The 19662-nt window shown below is 38.6% G+C and overlaps 1 protein-coding gene across 1 annotated transcript in view; it reads left to right on the top strand.

Moving 5' to 3' along the window:
* Positions 1–1242: 1242 nt before the first annotated feature.
* LOC144380734 (rho GTPase-activating protein 20-like) overlaps positions 1243–19662 on the top strand; it is a gene marked incomplete at its 3' end in the record, with an annotated part of 28720 nt that continues 10300 nt past the window's right edge. The window contains exons 1-7 of the mRNA XM_078065556.1: positions 1243–1280; positions 1703–1870; positions 8282–8431; positions 10902–10943; positions 11581–11665; positions 15781–15862; positions 18055–18138. Coding sequence (XP_077921682.1) covers positions 1243–1280; positions 1703–1870; positions 8282–8431; positions 10902–10943; positions 11581–11665; positions 15781–15862; positions 18055–18138 — 649 coding nt within the window. The remainder of the gene's footprint in view (positions 1281–1702; positions 1871–8281; positions 8432–10901; positions 10944–11580; positions 11666–15780; positions 15863–18054; positions 18139–19662) is intronic.

Below are 19662 nucleotides of genomic sequence, written 5' to 3'. Positions count from 1 at the left end.
CAAATCACAAAAATGTTACATACTATATGATCCCCTCTGTATACCGTTCTTGAAATGTCAAAATTATACACATGGAGAACAGATTCGTGATTGCCAGGGATTAAAGAGGTGGGGGAGGTGGAAGGAAGTGTGTGTGGTTGTAAAAGGGTAATAGGAAGGATCCTTGTGGTGATGGAAGTGTCTGGAAGTCTCTATCTGTAGAAAATTGATGTAATCTCTCTGTATTATTTCTTACAGATACATATGAATCTATAGTTATCTCAAAATAAAAAAAAAGATTACTTTTAAAAAATCAAAACGTGCAGGCCAAATCAGGGAAACAAGTATGTCAGTTTGGCAGTTATGGCATGAGCCTTAGATCCGTGACATCATAATGGTAGTGATCCCAGGTTACTGTGGAATCCTCAGGCTTCAAGCATTTTACAGTACTCTGCCTAGTGCTGTAGACTCACTTGATTTTCAGTCCTGAGAACTGAAGACAAAAGGATGTTCACGTCATTCAGAAAACATGCTGAACTTATAGGTGCTCGTTCAAGGCTTCACCGCGGAAGGTAGTCTTTTGATATACTCTTTTTGAGCCTCAAAACAGACTGACAGTAACAGGGAGTGTTGTTCTCTTTTGTTTCTTCTAATACATGTAAACTAATGAGTAACTTCAGCACCAGCTTCATGAAAAGCTACTCAGGTTCGTAAGATTCAGTGCCGCTGAGCTGAAGAGAGCAGGGCTTACTTTCTCGGAGGAGACACTTTCTTGGCTCCACGAGAGAGAATTTTCCCAGGTCTATGAAAATATCTGTCCTATTTATGAAAGAACTTTTGCATTCTGTTCAATTTAGTTGTTTTACCTATGACGACCAGAAAGTCCTATCAGAGCTCAGTCAGAGCTCAGCCAAGTAACAGCTAAACTCTTGTGTTTAGAAACTTTTTGATGTTTCCAGTATTTTCGCCGATCTTTGAGAATTTTTCCCCCAAGTTTGAATATTGATTTAGATAAGATTTAGATAGATTTAGATAAGTAAATTTCCAGAATCTTCAGTTGTCTTCATTTTTATCTTAACATGAAAGCAAATTGTAATTAATTCTTCACACACACACCATATCATTTTGTTTTATATTAGGCCACAAATTGTCCTGTTTGTTGTTGTTTGCCTTCTTGTAATACACTCTACCTCTTGATTCTCCCCTTCCTAACAGCTCATGATTAGCTTTGCTGCTTTCTCCACCCCACGTCTGAGTGTTGGCATGCCCAAGGGCTTTGTCCTTGAAACTGTTCTCCATCGGTATCAGTTCACCAAGTGACCTCATCTCTCTCTCTTTTTTCAAAATATTGTGTTTATTTATTTGAGAAAGAGAGCATGTGAGAGAGAGAGAGAGAGAGCACAAACAGGGTGGAGGGGTAGAGGCAGAGGGAGAAGCAGGCTCCCCGCTGAGCAGGGAGCCCGACGTGGGGCTCGATCCCAGGACCCTGGGATCATGACCTGAGCTGAAGGCAGACGCTTAACCGACTGAGCCACCCAGACGTCCGACCTCATCTCTTTCAATAGCTTTCTATAACTCAGCGATCCCTGAATGTGAGCTCTGGAGCTCTGCTTTCGGGGTTGAGACTGAATTTTAGTGTTGTGCGAACCTTGACATTTAGCATACAACTCTATTGTATATTTGACTAGTAACTAGCTGCTCCGTGGTGTTTGGTGGGTTGCAGGAAGAGCTCTTCTGTTGAGGTGGACGCCCGCAGCAAAAGCACTACATCATCTGAGGGTGCCGCCCCTACCCTGCTTATCCACGGCCCCGTCGAGCTCAAGAGAGGCTGGAGGAGGCAGAAGCGGCACCTCTTCTTGTTCAGCGATTTCTTGCTGGTGTCCGATACCAAGTATGTATACTAAGCAACGTGCCCTCGTGATGATCACGAAGTTACATTTCCATTAACCCTTACCATAAGAAGACATGACATTTTTTTTCTTTTGTTTTTGCCCATGTTTTGATCCTTCATTCATTCAACAAGTACTTATGGAGGTCTTGTTTTGTGCCATACCCCCCCCTCCCCTGCCTGCAGAGAATACAATAGAGAATGTGACAAGCAGTGTCTCTCTTGCCTGGAACTTACAGACAAATGATAAAAATAAGAGGGGTAATTATAGATTGTGATTAGTGCTTCTGATAGAAGGTAGACAGGGGGCTGTGTGGAGATGATGGGAACGTTTGAGAGAGGGGTAGTCCAGGAGGGCCTCTCTGAGGTGGCAGCACTGAAACTAGATCTATGGGATGAGAAGCAGCCACGTTCCTAGACGAGGTGCCTGAACCTTCTAGGCTGAGGGACCGGCAGGCTACGTGGGTGCAACCTGACCCCTGGGGGGAGGGGCTCAGGAAGGCTGGTTTGATGGGAGCCGAAGCATGGGGCATGCGATCAGATGTGATACTGCGCTCAGGGTCCAGTCACACACGGTCTGCACAGGCCATGGTGAAAGTGGACACATTTTGCCATGGCATTTTTAACTAGGACTGACCGAATCTGATTTATAGCTCTAGCAAATTTTTCTGACTGTTGCTAGGTAATGGATGGATGCTTAAGCAAGAGTGGGAGCAGGGAGACTGGTTAGGGGAGGCAGTAGTCCTGATGGCTGCTCTCAAGGGCTCCAGGATAGGAGTGCAGTAAAAAGGAAGGAGGCAGCAGACAGATTTGGAATATATGCTGGAGACAGAACTAACTGCGTGTACTTTCCTCTCAACCCTGAACACAAATGCAGCTGATATCCAGCCTGGAACCTGATGATTGCTCAATAAGTGTCCAAAAGCAGGTGGGTGGGAGGTCAGCTGTTTACTTGCTCTGTCTCTGTTTTCATTATTCACAAAACATCATGAAAGACAAAGACTATTCCAACAAACCAAATACCAAGAAGCTTTTTAGTCACCAGAAAAAAAACTACCCCCCTTTATTTTGCTGCCCTCACCAGCTCCCAGTTATGCCATGCCATTAGTAAGACATGCAAGTACTAATGTGGCAAAATGCTATACTCAATCTGAGTGACATTAATGATAATTTATCAGGGGCTTACTACATGACAGATGTTATGCTAAGAACTTCATGTATGTAATCTTCTCCAACCTTACAACTACGCTGTGAGATGGGATTATTTTTATTTTAGAGGAGAACTCTGAAAATCAGAGGTCTGAAGGTTTTGCCCAGGTCACCATATTAGTGATGAGTAGAGTCTACATTTGAAATTAGGTCCGTTTCTTTCAAAGTACAGGCTTTTATTCTACGTGTGGTGCTGCTGTTTCTATTCTTTCTATTTTTCTGAATTTCATACAACATTCCATGAACACCTAGATTCTCTTTCATTATTGAAATCAACCTTTCCTTTACGGTGAGTAAACAACTCCAATCTGCTTGGTATCTGGTAAGAAATAGGTCAGAATGCTTAGTGAACTGAGAAATGACGGTAGTGTAGCTGTCCAAAAAAAAAGAAAAAAAAAAAAAACCAGAGGCAAAGACAGAAATAGTAAAATATATTTGAGATGAGTGATATTGCCTACAGATGTAGCCTTGGAGGTGGTGATGTCATGAGGAGGACAGAGAGAAAAAGACTGTCCAGGTCCTGACATGAGGTCCATGTGACGCACTCTGCTCCTCCCGATAGAGGGCCACATCATTATTTTTAAAAAAGCAGAGTAGTTACCATTCTCTTTATTTAACCAAGGTGAGTACAGGAGACTAAAATGTGTGGGACGCATGCTGGGGACCACACGAGGAGCATTACAGATTCCTCGTGTGATTTCCCCACAGCCCTCCAAGGCCAGTATTGTTATCATCCACCGGCTGCAGAAATGAAAATGGGGATGGAGGAAGTCTCAGGAATGGACCTGTCATCCACAGGGAAATGGTGGGAGAGACTCCAAGCCAGGCCTGCCTTCATCCCAAGGCCACACTCTTCCTGCCACACCATGCCACACCTACTCTTCCATGCTCAGCCCGAGACACGCTAACAAACAGCAAACTCCTTTCCTGCTCCTTGGGACCTTGCAGACCACTCACATTCGATTTATAAGGGGAACAGGTTGTCCTTCACTTTGTTTTCATCTTTGTAATTATTATCGCACTTAGGGAGAGGAGAAGACCTTTCTTTTCCTACTAGAGCCGTTTATTGTCCTGGATACTGCTTACCTCGCAGCGGGTTTTACGGAACCTACGGTGTTCTGCTGAAAAGATTTTATATAAAGGCAGTGTTCTTTCTCCATGAGAGAACTGCATCCTTTTAAGAGCTGAATTTTTTATTTTGATTGGTTCACTATTACAAAAGAAGTGCAACATTTTTCCTCTTCACATATTGCTTCTGAGATAGGTCTTTGTGTCTACGCAAGGGTTTTTATGATGTGACAAAATCTACATCAATGTATTTAATAATGTTCTCTTTAAGAGACTCAGCTCCTGAAAGATTATCTTATATACTTTTTACATCCATTAGGAATATTAGAAAATGTAAGTGATCTCAGGCACTTGAATTTGGTTTCTAAAACCAAGGCCCTTGACAGAGAGAGAACACAGATTTTTGGAAGTCCAAGTTCGGGACACCATCAGGGTCAGGTTCCCACGAGAGCTGTCTTTCTGCTTGCAGATGGCTGCCCTCTGGCCTATGCCCTGTGGGGTTTCCTCAGCGCCTGCATGTACACACACACACACAGAGCTCTCTCTCCCTCTTCTTACAAGGGCACCGATCCTACTGGACTAAGCCCTTACCCTGATGGCCCCATTTACACTTAGTTACCGCTTAAAAGCTCTCTCTCCAAACATGGTCATATTGGCAGAGAGGGCTTCACGGTAAGACTGTGGGGAGCAGTGGGGGAGGGGACACAATTCTGTCCCTAGCAGTCACGAGCAGCACTTCATGCTGTGGCCGCGTACAAGTTTTTGCCACAGTTTTTAGAAAACGACTATGAGAACATTCCCATAGTAAATATTTGGGTATATTTATGATCACTGTTAATATTGGAAAAGTTTACATTTTTTTTTCTAGAAGGAAACAACTAAAAAGAAATAGCTCCTGCATTAACAACCTTGTTTCATCCCTGTCATCCTTGTTCTTGGAGGATTGTGTTATGCCCTGAATCAATCTGTTCAAATTAATAATCTGAATTTAGGGCCTACGTTTTCCAATTAGCTATAAGAAGAAGGGGTTGGGGTGACCCAGGTTCCATTTTACCTCAGCTCACCTGCAGGCTTCAGCTGGAAACTCTCATCTTTAGGTTGACGCTATAGAAATTAACACAGATTGGGTAAGTAGTTGACTAATTGCTACCTATTTATTCTGTCAGAATTAGTGAATTTTAGTTTGTGTGTAATCGTAAAAGGAATTTAAATGTTTGTTTCTTCACAAAGAAATTATATTTCTCTAGTCGTACAAGATGTCAATAATAGTGGAAATTGTTTGGGGATTTTTTTCATACACCTTTAGAAATTTCTCAAGAATTGAGGTCAGATGGAACCTTCCTTATTACTTTTGATATTCATTAGAATACTAAATAAGTTATTTTTCAAATAAAATTATTACTTTATTTTTAAGAACAGTATCTGCTTGATAAATATTAAGATATTAATACTAGTAGAGGCCCATGAAGAATTTACAAAAAGGAAGGGACTGAACTTAGTTCTTTAGACATCACATGCCTCATATGTAGGTATTAAAGAATATGAAATGAAACAAAAAATGAATTTAAATTAGGTCAAAAGATGAAGATGACTATTAACTCATTATGCGTGAAATTACAAAGAATTACTTACAGAATATACCATGACCCCCACTCCCAACATCTGTAAAAGGATACCCCTTTCTTAGAACAGGGGAAATCTCCCTAGAATCCTGTAAATTTCCACAGTGCACTGGGGCTTCCCTTCTGGTATAAAGGTTGAGGTAACAGAAAGCAAGAGTGATATCCATCATGTTAATACAAATATAATAAAGGACTATTTTTAGAAATAAAAACCACAGTTCTTTCTCCTCCTCTTTCTTCTCCTCAAGTCAGTTTCCATTAGATTAATACTTTCCAATTTCTACTGAGATAATCCAGTTGGGTCAGTGATTGAGAGTGAAGAAATGCAGTAAGACCCTAGAAGAATCCACTGAAGTATGAAGCTTTGTTGTAATAAACTTTAAATATTTCCAAGCTAGCAAGTAGCTTTGTTAATACAATGTCTTGAGATCTATCCTCTCACTCCCCAGACAATCCCATGAGAAAGCCTGATGGCTCTGGGGACCGAAGTGAGGCTGAGTGAGGGTAGGAAACATGAGAAGGGTAGTTCATGGAACGATAGGTCAGCACCCACAGAGGCCAAGTGGTTACAAACATGGGCTCATGAGTTAGGCTGTCTGGGTTCAAACTCTCTTGCCTTTGGCAATTTTTTTGACCTTTCTGTGAGTTTCCTTATTTGTAAAATGGAGCTAATAAAGACCACCTAGTGTAGTTGTTTGAGGATTAAATTTTTTATATTTGTATTTATAAAATATTTAGAACAGTGCTTGGCATATGGTAAGTGCTCCAAATGTTATAGGACAGTAGAAACCATGCTCTGGGCTTTGGGATAACTCCTTGGTTTGGAGTAGATAATCTTGGCGCTTTCTTGAACTAAGGAGAGAATTATTGAGATGCCTTTTTCCAGGTCAATGTATTTGGAAGTTTCCACACAGTACCTCAGGTGTCTGTATACACACAGATACCTACATTAGAAAAACAAAAAAAAAATCTGTGAAAACAAACAGATATATGTCTATCTTTCCCATTAGCCATATATTTTTACCTTGGCAACGCCTTTGGAGTTACTATCTAGAAAAATGATTTTATCTGATAATCAGACATCTGATATCTGATAATGATTTTATCTGATGACTTTATTCATTGTGTCATAAACTTTGAATCTAGATTATCCTTCAAGTGCGCTTCCAGCAAAATTATTTTTCTTTCATAAAACCCATTGGAGAGTCTTAGCTTTAATTGTTCCATGAATCATTGGAGTCATAGGGATTTTTGCACATGAGGTGTCTTTGATCTCATTTTAGTTTAGTGTTTCCACATGTGTTTCTGAATAGGAAGGAGTTCCAGAGTGGTGTGTCCAAGTTCCCTAAGCATCCCTCAGAGGGCTTATAACTATTTAAATCTCAAGCCCACCTGAGAGTTAAAGTTGTGAATTAACCAAATTAATCAATATGGTGGTTTTCATGTTAGAGATCAAAGAAGATTAGGCAGAAATTGTCAAAAAGCAGTTTCACCACTGACAAAGTTGATCACCTTCTGACTCCTCAGAGAAATGGGAAGTATCCATCACTCACATATACGACCTCCTGACCACTGATCTGGGATTGATTGATTGATGGATTGATGATTTTTAAATTGGGCTCAATCTGTAGGCTAACAGTTTTTCAGTTTTAGCCAGAATCTAAGGGAAAATGATATGGATAAAATTTTAAGAAGGGAAATTGAAAATAACCTATGCTTTAAAGGCTAGAAAGTATTTTTTTTTTAATTAAGGTTGAAAATAACTTTTAAATCTTTCTGATCCAAGTTTATTTTTTGTTCTTGGTTTGTCTCTCTCTCTCTCTCTCTCTCTCTCTTTTGAAGATTTATTTATGTATTTATTTATTTTAGAGAGAATGAGCGTGAGCGGGGGGAAGGGCAAAGGGAGAGGGGAAGCAGACTCCCCACTGAGAGGGGAGCCTTACACGGGGACTCGATCTCAAGACCCTGAGATCACCACCTGAGCCGAAACCAAGAGTTGGATGCTTAACCGACTGAGCCACTCAGGCGCGCCCCCTGGTTTGTCTCTCTTAAGAAAAAAATTGTATGACTATTTTTATAAATCGTGTACAGGTAGCTTTGTTCAGCCCCTCAAATACTTTTTGAAGTAAGCAAGTCATAAATGAATAATTAACTCTAATAATAACCATAAAACTATATATAATAAGAAACAAATTCTAACAATAATAAATGAATTAATGGTTTTCTGAAAAAGCTCTGCAATATATCGTCTTTACTCAACACTCAACATTCAGAAAAATGGCCACTTGCTGCCATTTGAGGAAGTGTTTTCAGGGCCTTCCTAGGGCCAGACTTCGCTCAACACACACTTTGTAAAGGTCATGTCACCATTTGCTGTGCTGGGCACAGAGGGTAATAGAGACAAGGGAGGCATGCTGTGCCCTGGAGCAGTGAGAACTGGTCTCTGATGAGCACGGCTGTTCCCATAACATTTATGAAACAAACTGACAGAGGTCTTGTTTGGGTATCTTTCTAGGTATAAGAAAAAACTTAAGATAAAAAATAAAATACCACTGAACACCGTGTGGACTGCCAACTGTATGGACAGAGTGGAGGATGCCAACATCTGTGCTGGGAGGTCCTTTATCCTGGGCTGGCCCACGGTGACCTTTGTGGCCACCTTCAGGTAAGACCGACCGTTTGGTCTTGTATTTACATGGGTTAAAAAGAAAAACATTTTAATCTGATTATATATCAAGCCAGTGACTCACTTTTTGACTTCCCATAATGACACTCATTTGCCTTGTACTTTCCCCCAAAAGGTATGTACAAATGGGAGCAAGTAGATAACGTAGAGTGGGAACTATTGGAGTAATTTCTTTTGGTTTTGATCAGTGGTTTTTCAGATGGGCTCTAGGAGCCACTTGAGGAATTGGGTGTTTTAGGCATATGGAAGGAGAATCAAGAGAGTGAGGTTCTAGAACCCCTCTCCAATATCCTGCCCCCTAATTCCCAGGGGGTATCTGTGTTTCCAAATCACTGGCATATTTTTCTTGAGCAAGTACTATTAAAGAGTCCAATTAAATTTGAAAAATTGCTCTTATACTCCCAAGTTCATTCCTTTAAAAGTAGTATGTAATTATACAAAGAAATTAATCATGTCATTGAATATGAGGTTGCCTGAATTGCTGTGTACTGCTTATCTTAGTTGGTGTCTCTAGAGAGGTGACCATCGAAAACAACAGTATGATTGCGTTGAGTAGAGGTTAGTTGTGCAAGACACATTCTTAGGCTGACATGAGGATGGGGAATGTGACTCTCTACCCCGGACATCCTGAGCAGACACTCCTGAGTTTACAGGGGTGGTGCAACACTTACATCTGCTGTTTGAAACAACCACACCCCAAGTCTCATTCTTGTTTTGCACAATGAGTGTTCATCACATGCACTTAACACCCTCCTTTCTTCTCCTCACCCCACTCCACCAAAATGCCACACGTCATCACAAAGGGAAGACAACGAAAATGTTTACAAGTTGTTAATTTATTAAGCCCTATAATGCAGCGTTGACTTGATGAAAAATTTTCAAAGCTTATTGGGAAGAAATATGTATTTATATGCTCTCCGCATGTCTTCTTTTCCACGACGTATTTCTGTAAAGATTCTCAGTTCCTCTTGCTTACTGTCTTCTCCATGTTGCAAATGGAAGGAACCAGTTTCAATTGGGAATGTATAAAGTCTTTGACAGGGGAGTTTCCAAGAAACTTTTTTTCCCTAACAAGGAGGAAAATGTGGAAGCCAGGCTTCTACAGGTTATATTAGTTAAAAAGCTGTGTAAACATATAGAAGGCATTTATAACAATTCCTGGCACCTAGTGCTTTTGCTATTTGTTATTATTACTGTTCTGCAGATCAGCATGGCTAACTAGAAGCTGTGTCCATGCGCATAGGCAGGCTGGGGCGCGAAGTGGGCGTTCCATTTTCCAGATGGGACAAATCCTGAAACAGCGATGGAGGGGTTGGGGAGCAGTGTTGCTGGGAGGAGTATAAAATGTGGCAGCCACTGTGGACAGTTTGATGGTTCCTCAGTAAGTCAAACAGAATTACTATACGACCCAGCAATGCCACCTCCAGATGTATACCCAAGAGAAACATAGGTGCACACAAAATTGATACACAAACGTTCATAGCAGCATTGTCGACAATAGCCAAAAACCAAACAAACAAAAAAAAGTAGAAACAACCCAAGTGTTTATCAACAAATACACAAAATATGGTACAGGAGCTAGAAACAGGAAGGAAGGAAGAGTGACTGACTGCTTCATGGACACAGGTTTGCTTTTGGGTGAAAAAATGTTCCAGAACTAAACAGTCACGGTAGTTGCACAAAACTGTGAATGTACTAAAGGTCACTAATGGTCAATTTTATTTTGTGTAGTTTCCCACAGTAAAAAAACGCTAGTAAGTGGTAAGGCCATGTATGAATGAGGCTTAAAACATTCGCAACTTTGGATATTAAATGCTGTGAAAACTTTAGTTGAGAAAAGACTAACCTTTAGTAGTTTAGCACTAGCTGGATTGATCTTGCTCAGAGGATCACAGTAATGAAGAATGTTTTCTAGAAACTAATTTAACACATTCCAAGCTGCTGTGTGGATGAAGAAATAAAAATATTACAGGTATTTTTTCCTAAAAAGATATTCTTGTTTCTGGGCCAAGATAGTTCCATCCAAATGCCAAATTCCTTAAGTATGATTTAATTTGAATAATAATGTTCTTTATATCTGAATAGCACTTGCAGCTGCAGGAACACTCGGGGTATAATTAACCCTTTTCCAGTTCTGGAAACTGAAGATCAGCGCAGTTAAGCAAAGTGCCCATGATCGCATAGCTTGCATCACATAGTTACAATTAAGTGTTCAGATTCAAAACCAACTTTTCTTCCACTTTAGGATCTACTTCCCATTGCTTTAATACGCTCATAAAAGAGTGGGGTCCCTCCAAAGCCCAACTATGAGGACAGTATGATATTAACACATGCATCCACATCCTTAACAACTGGCTGCTGATATTTTTTTCTGGAATGGTGATCTTATTTTGCTAGTATAAGTATTGTATGTATCTTAATTTTTTCTTCCCATTTTTTTAAATTGCAGTTCTTCGGAACAAAAGGAAAAATGGCATTCTTTCCTTCAAAGGTATCTTGTCACTATACATACTATACATCTTTAACCCATGAGAAAAGAATAAATCCCTTCAAAGCAGCGCCCCCACACACTATGCTTCCCCTACTTAGTAGAAATTGTTAGACTATCCTCAAATAATTTCTTATTTAGATGTACCCTGGCTGCTACTGCAAATAATCTGCTCTTATTTACATGCACATATTGCTTATTTTTGATGAAATTCTGGTTATCACTCTCATCTTCCCCTTCTCTCAGACCTAATGATTGGAGCTAACATTATTCTCAAAAGATACATATTAAATTTTCTTCAGTGCAATTTAGTCTCCTGAGTGATGCTCAAAGCACCTTCTCATTCCTACCCTTGAAGGTGCTGGGCCCTCCAGTCTAGGCAGGAAAGCTTTGATGACTGGATCTGCTGCTCACATCTTACATGACAAGAGCAACCTGTTGTTTTCTGAGTCATGTCTTATTTTCCTGAAATAGTTTTGCATGTTTTCTCCCAACCCATAATTTGGTTTTGCTGAGTTTATTTACATGCATTTAAAAATAACAGAGTATGTTGAAAATTTTAGCCACATAGATCAATTTGAAAGTAAGCTAATAGCTAATTCATCCTACTCTATTTGGGGTTATTATTGAATTTGATTAGGTACATCAATCTAGCCAAAGAGAAGGACCAGCCAAAAAGCATTCCTCTCAGAATCTTCACTGAGGACATCAAGAACTGTGCCTGTGTAAGTGTTTTTAAGACCAAAAATTAAATTCCATGTTCCTGATTCAGATAGAATGAAAGAGAGGGAGATGGAGATGGAGATAGAGAGAGGGAGGGAGGGAGAGACGGGGAGGTAGGAAGGAGAGAGCAAAAGATAAGAAGAGAGAGAGTATTTAGAAAAGTACCATGTGGGAAAATGTCTTTTCCTGTCTACACGTGTCTTTGTATACATAAAGAGTGAATCCTAGGTAATATGAAGCGAGAGGAATCCATGCCACAGTACTTAAGCATGGAAAGAGTATTGCGTGTTAAGTATCCATAATATTTCTCTGGATCTTTCTAATAGCAATAACACTGGCTTGTAATAAGGTGATTTTCACATGCAGGTATTTCCTACTAGAATTAAACCTTTTTTTCCAATGGTTACTACTTATGTACAGAATGGCTTGGATTGTTTCCACAGTTCTCCACCCTCCCCCCATTGGTGTTTTATTTGGTATAAGTGTAAACTCACAGAAAAGTTGTAGATATAAAAATAAAACAAAAAACACCCCATGCACCCTTTACCTAGATTCAGCTATTAGTAACATTTTACTCCACTTGCTTTATCATTTATTTTCTTTCTCTGTCCCTATTATGTGTATGTTATACTTATTTTTGAGGGTCATACAAATGCCATGGCCCTTTATCCTTAAACCTAAGTATTTCCCAAGAATAAAGATATCCTCTTATATCACCATCATACAGTTATCACCTTTAGTAAATTTAACATCGGTGTAATACTTTACTCTGCCTTCCATGTTCCCATTTTGTCAGTTGACCTCAATAATGTCTCCTTTCCAGTACAGGATCTACTCAAGGGTCAGGTATTTCACTTAGTAGTTATATCAACTGCAGAGGGGTTTTGAAAGGTCTTTTGTTCCAAGGAATATCAGGGTTGAATTGAGCTCAGAGGGATGACACTTTTAAGGGATCAGCATATTTCTATCTCATTTTCTTTTGGCTGTTGGGGGAAAAAATCAAACCAGTTGCCCATTATTTGTATAAAATTTGATTTCTGAAATTGTAGTGCAGTAGCCAAGACATTTGCAATGATGAACAAGATACTTTGGGTATCTTTAAGTGACATTTTTTTTTTTTCCTGTTATACTTTACAGTAGCTCTAGATCACACAAAAGAGTACTTGAAGGTGGAAAAAGTGGTAGCTATTCGTGGCCAAAGCAAAAGCCACGCAAATATTTTGATTGGTTTCTAAGCACCAGGTAGATGCATTGCATGAAGGAGATAAGGCCAGAGGGTTCTCTAGCAGCAGAGCACACTCTTGTCTCTGCCTGCTTTGATTTCAGCTGTGGCAGTGGGTTCCATTCAGAATTTTCCATGGAAAATTACCTTGAAATCTTTAAAAATCAACTTTATTTATGTATAATTTACACAAAATAAGCATTTCTAATGTTCTTCACTCATTCCTAAAGATCCAAGTTTCCCTCTAACACTGTTTTCATTTCATCCGAGAGAGATGATCCTTAGCATTTCTTGTGCAGATCTGGTGCAAACAGATTTTCTTAATTTCTCTTCTCTGAATATGGCTTTATTTCACACTCACTCTTGAAGGATATTTTGAGGGATGTAGAATTTTGTTTGCAAACTTTTTCCTTTCAGCCCTTTAAAGCTGTTCCACTGTCTTTTTGTCTTTGTGCTTTCTGATGAGTAGTCTGGGATCAATCAAACATTAATCCTCTGTAGGTGATTTGTCATTTTTCTCTAGCTGCTTTCAAGAGTTTCTCTTTATTTTTGGTTTTTAGCAGTGTGGCTATCAAGTATCACAGCATGGTTTTCTTTGAATCTGTCCTATTTGGCATATTCTGAACTTCTTGAATTTATAAATTTAATTTCACCAAATTTGGGAAATTTTAATCATTATTACCTCAAATATTTTCTTCCCCATTTTCTCTCTTCTCTCCTCCTGAGAGTCCAGTTATATGTATATCAGACCCTTTCATATTGCTCATAGATCCCTCAGGGTCTTAATTTTTTCAATCTTTTTCTCCCCTTTTCTTCTTCAGACAGGATAATTTCTATTATCTATTTTCAAATCGCTGACTTCCTTTTGTCATCTCCATTATGCAATGTAGCCTAGTCAGTAAATTTTTTCTTTAAGATATTTTTCAGATAAAAAATTTCTATTTTTAAATATTTTTAGTTTCTATGCTAAGATGCCTCTTTCGTTTATTGTGAGCATATTTTCATTTGTATCATTGAGCATTATTGTAATAGCTGTTTTTGGCTAACAGCCTGAACATCTAGATCATCTCAGGGTTGGCTTCAGCTCTTGAGAATTGATCACATTTTCCTTGTTCTTCATATATTAAGTAACACTTTGACTCATATAAAACAAAAAGTAACATTTCTTTTTCTTTTAAATTATTTCCAAAAAACAGCTTATTTTTCTGAAGTTATTTGTTTACAGAGAGCTCTATCTACTGGAATTTATCTGTTTTGGAGAACCTACAACATGCAGGAAAATATACATACGTCTCTGGAATTACTATTTTGAACATAGTATGTTCCTTATACCATGAAAACCATTATCTTGCAGACCAGATAAATTAAAAAGTGATTATTAGTATTTCAAAAGAGATTTTTTTTTTTTCTTTAAAAAGATTTCAAGGGAGGGACGCCTGGGTGGCTCAGTCAGTTATGCATCTACCTTCGACTCAGGTTATGATCCCCGGGTCCTGGGATGGAGTCTTGCAACAGGCTCCCTGCTCAGAGGGGAACCTGCTTCTCCCTCTGCCTTCTCTGCCTGTGGCTCCCCCTGCTTGTGCTCTCTCTCTGACAAATAAATAAATAAAAATCTTAAAAAAAAAATTCGTGGGAAAGTTTTTAAGTTGTATTGAAAGGCTTTCAGACATCTTAAAAAAAAAAATAGCAGAGCCATTACTTCTAACTAAATTTCAAGCTAAGACCCAGTCTTGAATCCTCTAGACAATTTAACATAGGAAGCCCCTCCCTGACAATTTAACATAGGATATCCTTGAGTTTGGGTGCTCTGAGTCCTACTGCTAGGTTCTGAACACTTTTTTTTAATAATCCTTAAAGCTCAAGTAGTTTGAAATCAATGAACACTTGTGTTTATAAAAGTTCGATTATCAAACAACTTTTGGGCCATCTGTCATATCAAGCAATTGCATTTCAATTCCTAAGAAGAAAAATACAATGAAAGAACAAGTTTCTTTTAACTTTGTTTTTAATATTTTTAAGGACTGTGAGTGTCCACTTCTGTTGCTTGTCTTCTTCATGCACTGTTTCTCAAAGGACACAGGCCTCATTGCCTAATAATGTTATAAAAACTGTATGCATAGTTGGTTACATATTGTCCTATTTTAAAATGTCTTTTGGAATTCGGATAGTTTTATAGATATCATCTCAGATTCCTATCAGTCCCTTTCAGATAATTTTCAATAACTGTTTTCCTTGTTGTATGGAGCAGTTTCTCAATATAAGGTGTGATAGAGAGATATTATAAGTAACTACTCACTGTCAGAGTTGCGAATGGAATATAAACTTCTAAAATTTTCAGTCTCATTTCCTAGACTCATTGGTTTTATTTGTCTCAACAGATTTCAACAATGGAAATCTTAGTAACCATGATGACACAAAGAAAGTACTGACTAAATAGTAGTTTTTTTTTTTTTTTTAAATGTCTGTCACAGACAGTTCTTATTCTGATTTTGCTGAAACTGAGTATGTAATTGCGAAGAGAGAAAAGTATCTAGCTCCTCCTTTTTAAACTATCTCCCCTCTCTATTTTGGAAATAGCATTATGGAGCTGAGGGTCAGTTCATGTCCCCTCGTGGAATTCTGTTTTTCTCTTTCTTGCTTAAGCTGCTATATTTTGTAAGCCACAAATCCTTGAAGGGAAATACATGTTTTACTGAAATGTTTCCTACTAGCTTCATGTTCTGTAAAGAAATGAAGATATAATTAAGGGTGTGTGCTCTACATATGCTTTACTTTGTCATTAACTGAAAACAAGCTTTGCCTTTAGAGTATGGATAATAATTTGACAATAATTATTTGGTCACTGCTTTAAATTTTTAAAAATTTATAGCAATTTTTCTTATTTCTTTTTTACAGTCTGTAACTGTAACAGGAACAAATTCAGACACAGCGAATGACATTATCAACATGTCACTACCAATGCTAGGAATAACCATAAGTTGCCTTGCAAACTATTTTTAATTTAAAAACCAACTTTGACTTTTGAGATTTGTGTGTGTGTGTGTTGTGTACCTCCCATTATAAGACAGCTGATTATTATAGATATCATAGTCATATTTTGTCCCCCAGATTTAGAAATTGAAGGCAGCAAAGCTATATTATTAGCCTATACATGGGTGCTCTTCTTGTCTTCCCATTTTAAATTTTCTGCGAATTCGAAATCATAGCATAAAATTGGGCTATAATTTTAGAGTGCTAATAACAACATGCAGTTTATTGTATATATTTTATACACAGACAATAAAATATTTCTAAGTTTCTAAATATTTCCTCCTCTATTGGACTCTTCTATCTGTGTCTTCGTTCCTGATTCCTCCCCATCCCTATTTACCCTGGTCATCACGCAAGGACTCAATCCCAGTTAGAGGAATCCTAACTTATATGTTTTGTTGTACATTTTGACATAAAGACCACATGGCTAGAAGCTACCTCCTCTTGGTGCAGTTCCTTGGGATGAGGCGGCTCACACCCCTTATGAACTGGTAAAGAGGGCAAGTTCTGAATAAGACCATGGATCTGGGGGCAGTTGCGTACATATCACTTTCATCTTGTTTTGGTTTTAACTGCCTGTTCCTTTATGTTTTGATGGTGCTGGTGTGAGTTGCTGGATTTTTTTTTTTTTTTTTTTTTTTTGATGAAAGACATGGACATATTTGAGGATGAGGTTTTCTAAGGGAAAAGAGAGGGAGAGTGATAGTCAGATGGACAGAACTGAAGGGAGCACTTGTAAAGCACCGCTTCTTATATAAAATCCTCTATAAATGCAAAGATGTCTTGCTATTATGACATGACATAATTACAAGATTCTTACTTAAATTCTGTCTGACCCAATGGTATAATAAAGCCCCTAAAAAATTCAGAGCAACTGGAATTTGGCATAAGAAATCAATGATTTCTGTACAAACAAAATTTAATAATATATCTGAAATAAAATTGAATTTATATGTACTGAGTAAAGCACATATCTACATTGATTTCTAACCTGTATGATATATATACCCTAAACAGGAATTAAGTCTTAGAAAGAGAGTGAGTGGTTTTAGGGATGAAGTTGGGGAGATTGATTAATGATGAAGCTCATTTTATTTCATGTTTGTGATTTTCCTTTGCATAAAGTGATCAATCTCACCACACAAAGAATTTCTGTTTTAATGAAGAATTGGGGCTATTTGGCTTTATGTATGCCTGATTTAAGGGATTCCAGCATAGCATTTCCAAACCCTACCCTACCTTATTAGCTCTCACATCTTATATGCAATACAGTTTTGAGCAGATTCAGCTATGTGTGTGTGTCTGTGTGTCTGTGTGTGTCTGTGTCCATACCTATGACCTTTCTTCATAAGGGCAAGACCCTGATTTTTAATCAGGAGTCAAGGGCAAGCATAGTACCTATCACCAACAACTCCATGTCGAACATTTTTTGCTTTAGTCTCCTGGAAGACTCTCTAAAATAGTTCCGCGATCTTTATAATTTAGATGTGTTTGTTTCAAGTAGGACTTCCAGGTTTACTGGGCGGTAATTCTGCTGGGAGTGATTGTTTTCTGCATCTGATATGTCGTCTAGGTGAGAGTCCTTGTTCTTCCTCTCCCTGAAGTGGGGCTTGCCCGCACCAAAGCCAGTGGCTGACTTCAGTCCGCTATCTCCTCAAGGCCTCTTGGGCGTTTGTCTCCTTTTGCCCAGGGCTGCTGAGCTATTGATGCCTTTCAAGTTACTTTGCTCGGGAATAGTCACAGCAGGGTATATGGCTCTCTGGACAATATGCATGTCAGGGCAGGGACATTTGGCGGCAAAAGCCAACATTATCCAAGGAATCTAGAGACAGCGGAAGGCAGGACTCCGAGATTAGAACTTTCCTCCTTAGTGAAGGGGCACAACTGTGATTTCTTATGCCATGGGCCACCCACACAGTGAGGGGCTGATTGTACTGCGGTTTCCTGGCCTTTATCAAAAATGACAAGAACCTGGGACGGTCCACTGGAGGCTATGAGGGAACAAGTTAACAAGTACTGTAGCTACCTCCATGGACCAAATAGCATTTATACTGGCCCCAATTCCTTCTTTCTGGAAACATAGATATGCAAAGGAAATGTGTTCTTCAAGTACTGTGAAAGATTTGTTATGATGCATAGTTCTTTTTGTTTCCAAGGGCTCTGAGAAAGACTACCAGCTGTCGGTGAGTGCTGGCAAGGAAGCGTCCCCACACCCACTCATTGGTAAGTGTCAGGGAAAATCTAAGATGGGATTGATTAGGTTCAAAATTGTAACTCTACATCTCAAAGTAATGGTTGTTCTGTCTTAAGCTTAAATACCCTTAAAAGTGAAAATCACATGCAATATTCACTCTCACGTTTATTAAAGAATTACCAGGTACTTACTTTTTCCCAGGCACTGAGGACATCTCTTCATTCATCAGCTTAAGGTCTAGTTAGGGAGAGAAATGTAAATTTTTCGTTTCTACTTCATTTTACCTGACAAACAGAGCTGTCTTAAACATTGTTTTGTTTAGTGTTTACTTACTTATTTACTCACTTAGGTATGAAAGCAAAGAATCGGAATTTCTTTTTCCCATACATTTATTTTTCATATTCAGTCTTGAATTCCAGTTCCTAACAACTAAATAGCCTCTATTCTGTGAGAATCCACTAAAATCCAATCATGTCTCTGAATCCAGGTATAGGTATGTGTTTAACACCTGCTCTGTGCCCAGAAGTTTTCTCAGCATCATGAGGAAAATGAGATAATCACATTTAAACTCCTCAAGTCTTCACTGACTAAACTACCTGCACTTTGCTGTTTCTCAGGCTTTTTCCATCACTGTTCTTAAGGTTATTGATAAACAGATTACAGCTCTCCTAAAATAGTTATTAGCACAAGTTCTCTAAAAAAAAATCTTTGGATTAGCAAAATTGTTCAGTGCTTACCAGAAATAGAAGGATTAAAAAACAAGAGAAAAAAGAGAGGATCTGCAGCAGACCTTGAAGTATAGTAATGTATGGTAATGGTGACAATGATTTCTGCTAGAAATCTTAGAGCATTCCTTCTTACATGCATTTTTTTAAATCTTTTTAATAATCCTGTGAGGCGGGATGCCTGGGTGGCTCAGTTAAGTGTCTGCCTTTGGCTCAGGTCATGATCCCAGGGTCCTGGGCTCCTTGCTCAGTGGGGAGCTGCTTCTCCCTTGGCCTGCCGCTCCCCCTGCTTGTGCTCTCTCTCTCTCTCTCTGACAAAGAAATAAATAAAATCTTAAAAAGAAAATAATCCCATGAGGCTATTACTGTTTTCCAAGTTATCTAAAGAATATTTTCAAGTGATCTGGAAATCTAAATAACCAATTTCTTTCTATGAAATGTATATTCCCAGTCTTAGGATACAGAGAGTCACCAAGGGCATAGCTGAGGAAAAAAATCCCCCCCACCATTCCATGTTTCATATTAATATTGACATCTCTGTAAAAGTTGGCCAACAACAAAAAGGAAAAAAGTCAAATACTTAAATATATTTCTTTTAATAAAGTGCATTAATTTAGGTAAAACAATATAGATGATAACTTTTTAGACTTTGAGCAGCTTCACACACCAAGGCAGCTCTAAGGAATCCGGAGAGCCTGTCATTCATGATGATCCATTAGCAGCAATCAAAATGCATTTTTTAACAATGCTCTCAATTCTCAATTGCGGATTATCTCCTGGTTATCTTTGTGAATTGGTTGTATTGCTGTCGTAGAAGCTTCTTTTTCC

Source organism: Halichoerus grypus, unplaced genomic scaffold, assembly GCF_964656455.1.
Source record: "Halichoerus grypus unplaced genomic scaffold, mHalGry1.hap1.1 HAP1_SCAFFOLD_124, whole genome shotgun sequence".
Taxonomy (NCBI): domain Eukaryota; kingdom Metazoa; phylum Chordata; class Mammalia; order Carnivora; family Phocidae; genus Halichoerus; species Halichoerus grypus.
The sequence above is the reverse complement of the archived record's forward strand: the minus strand, read 5'-3'. Positions and strand labels throughout refer to the sequence as shown.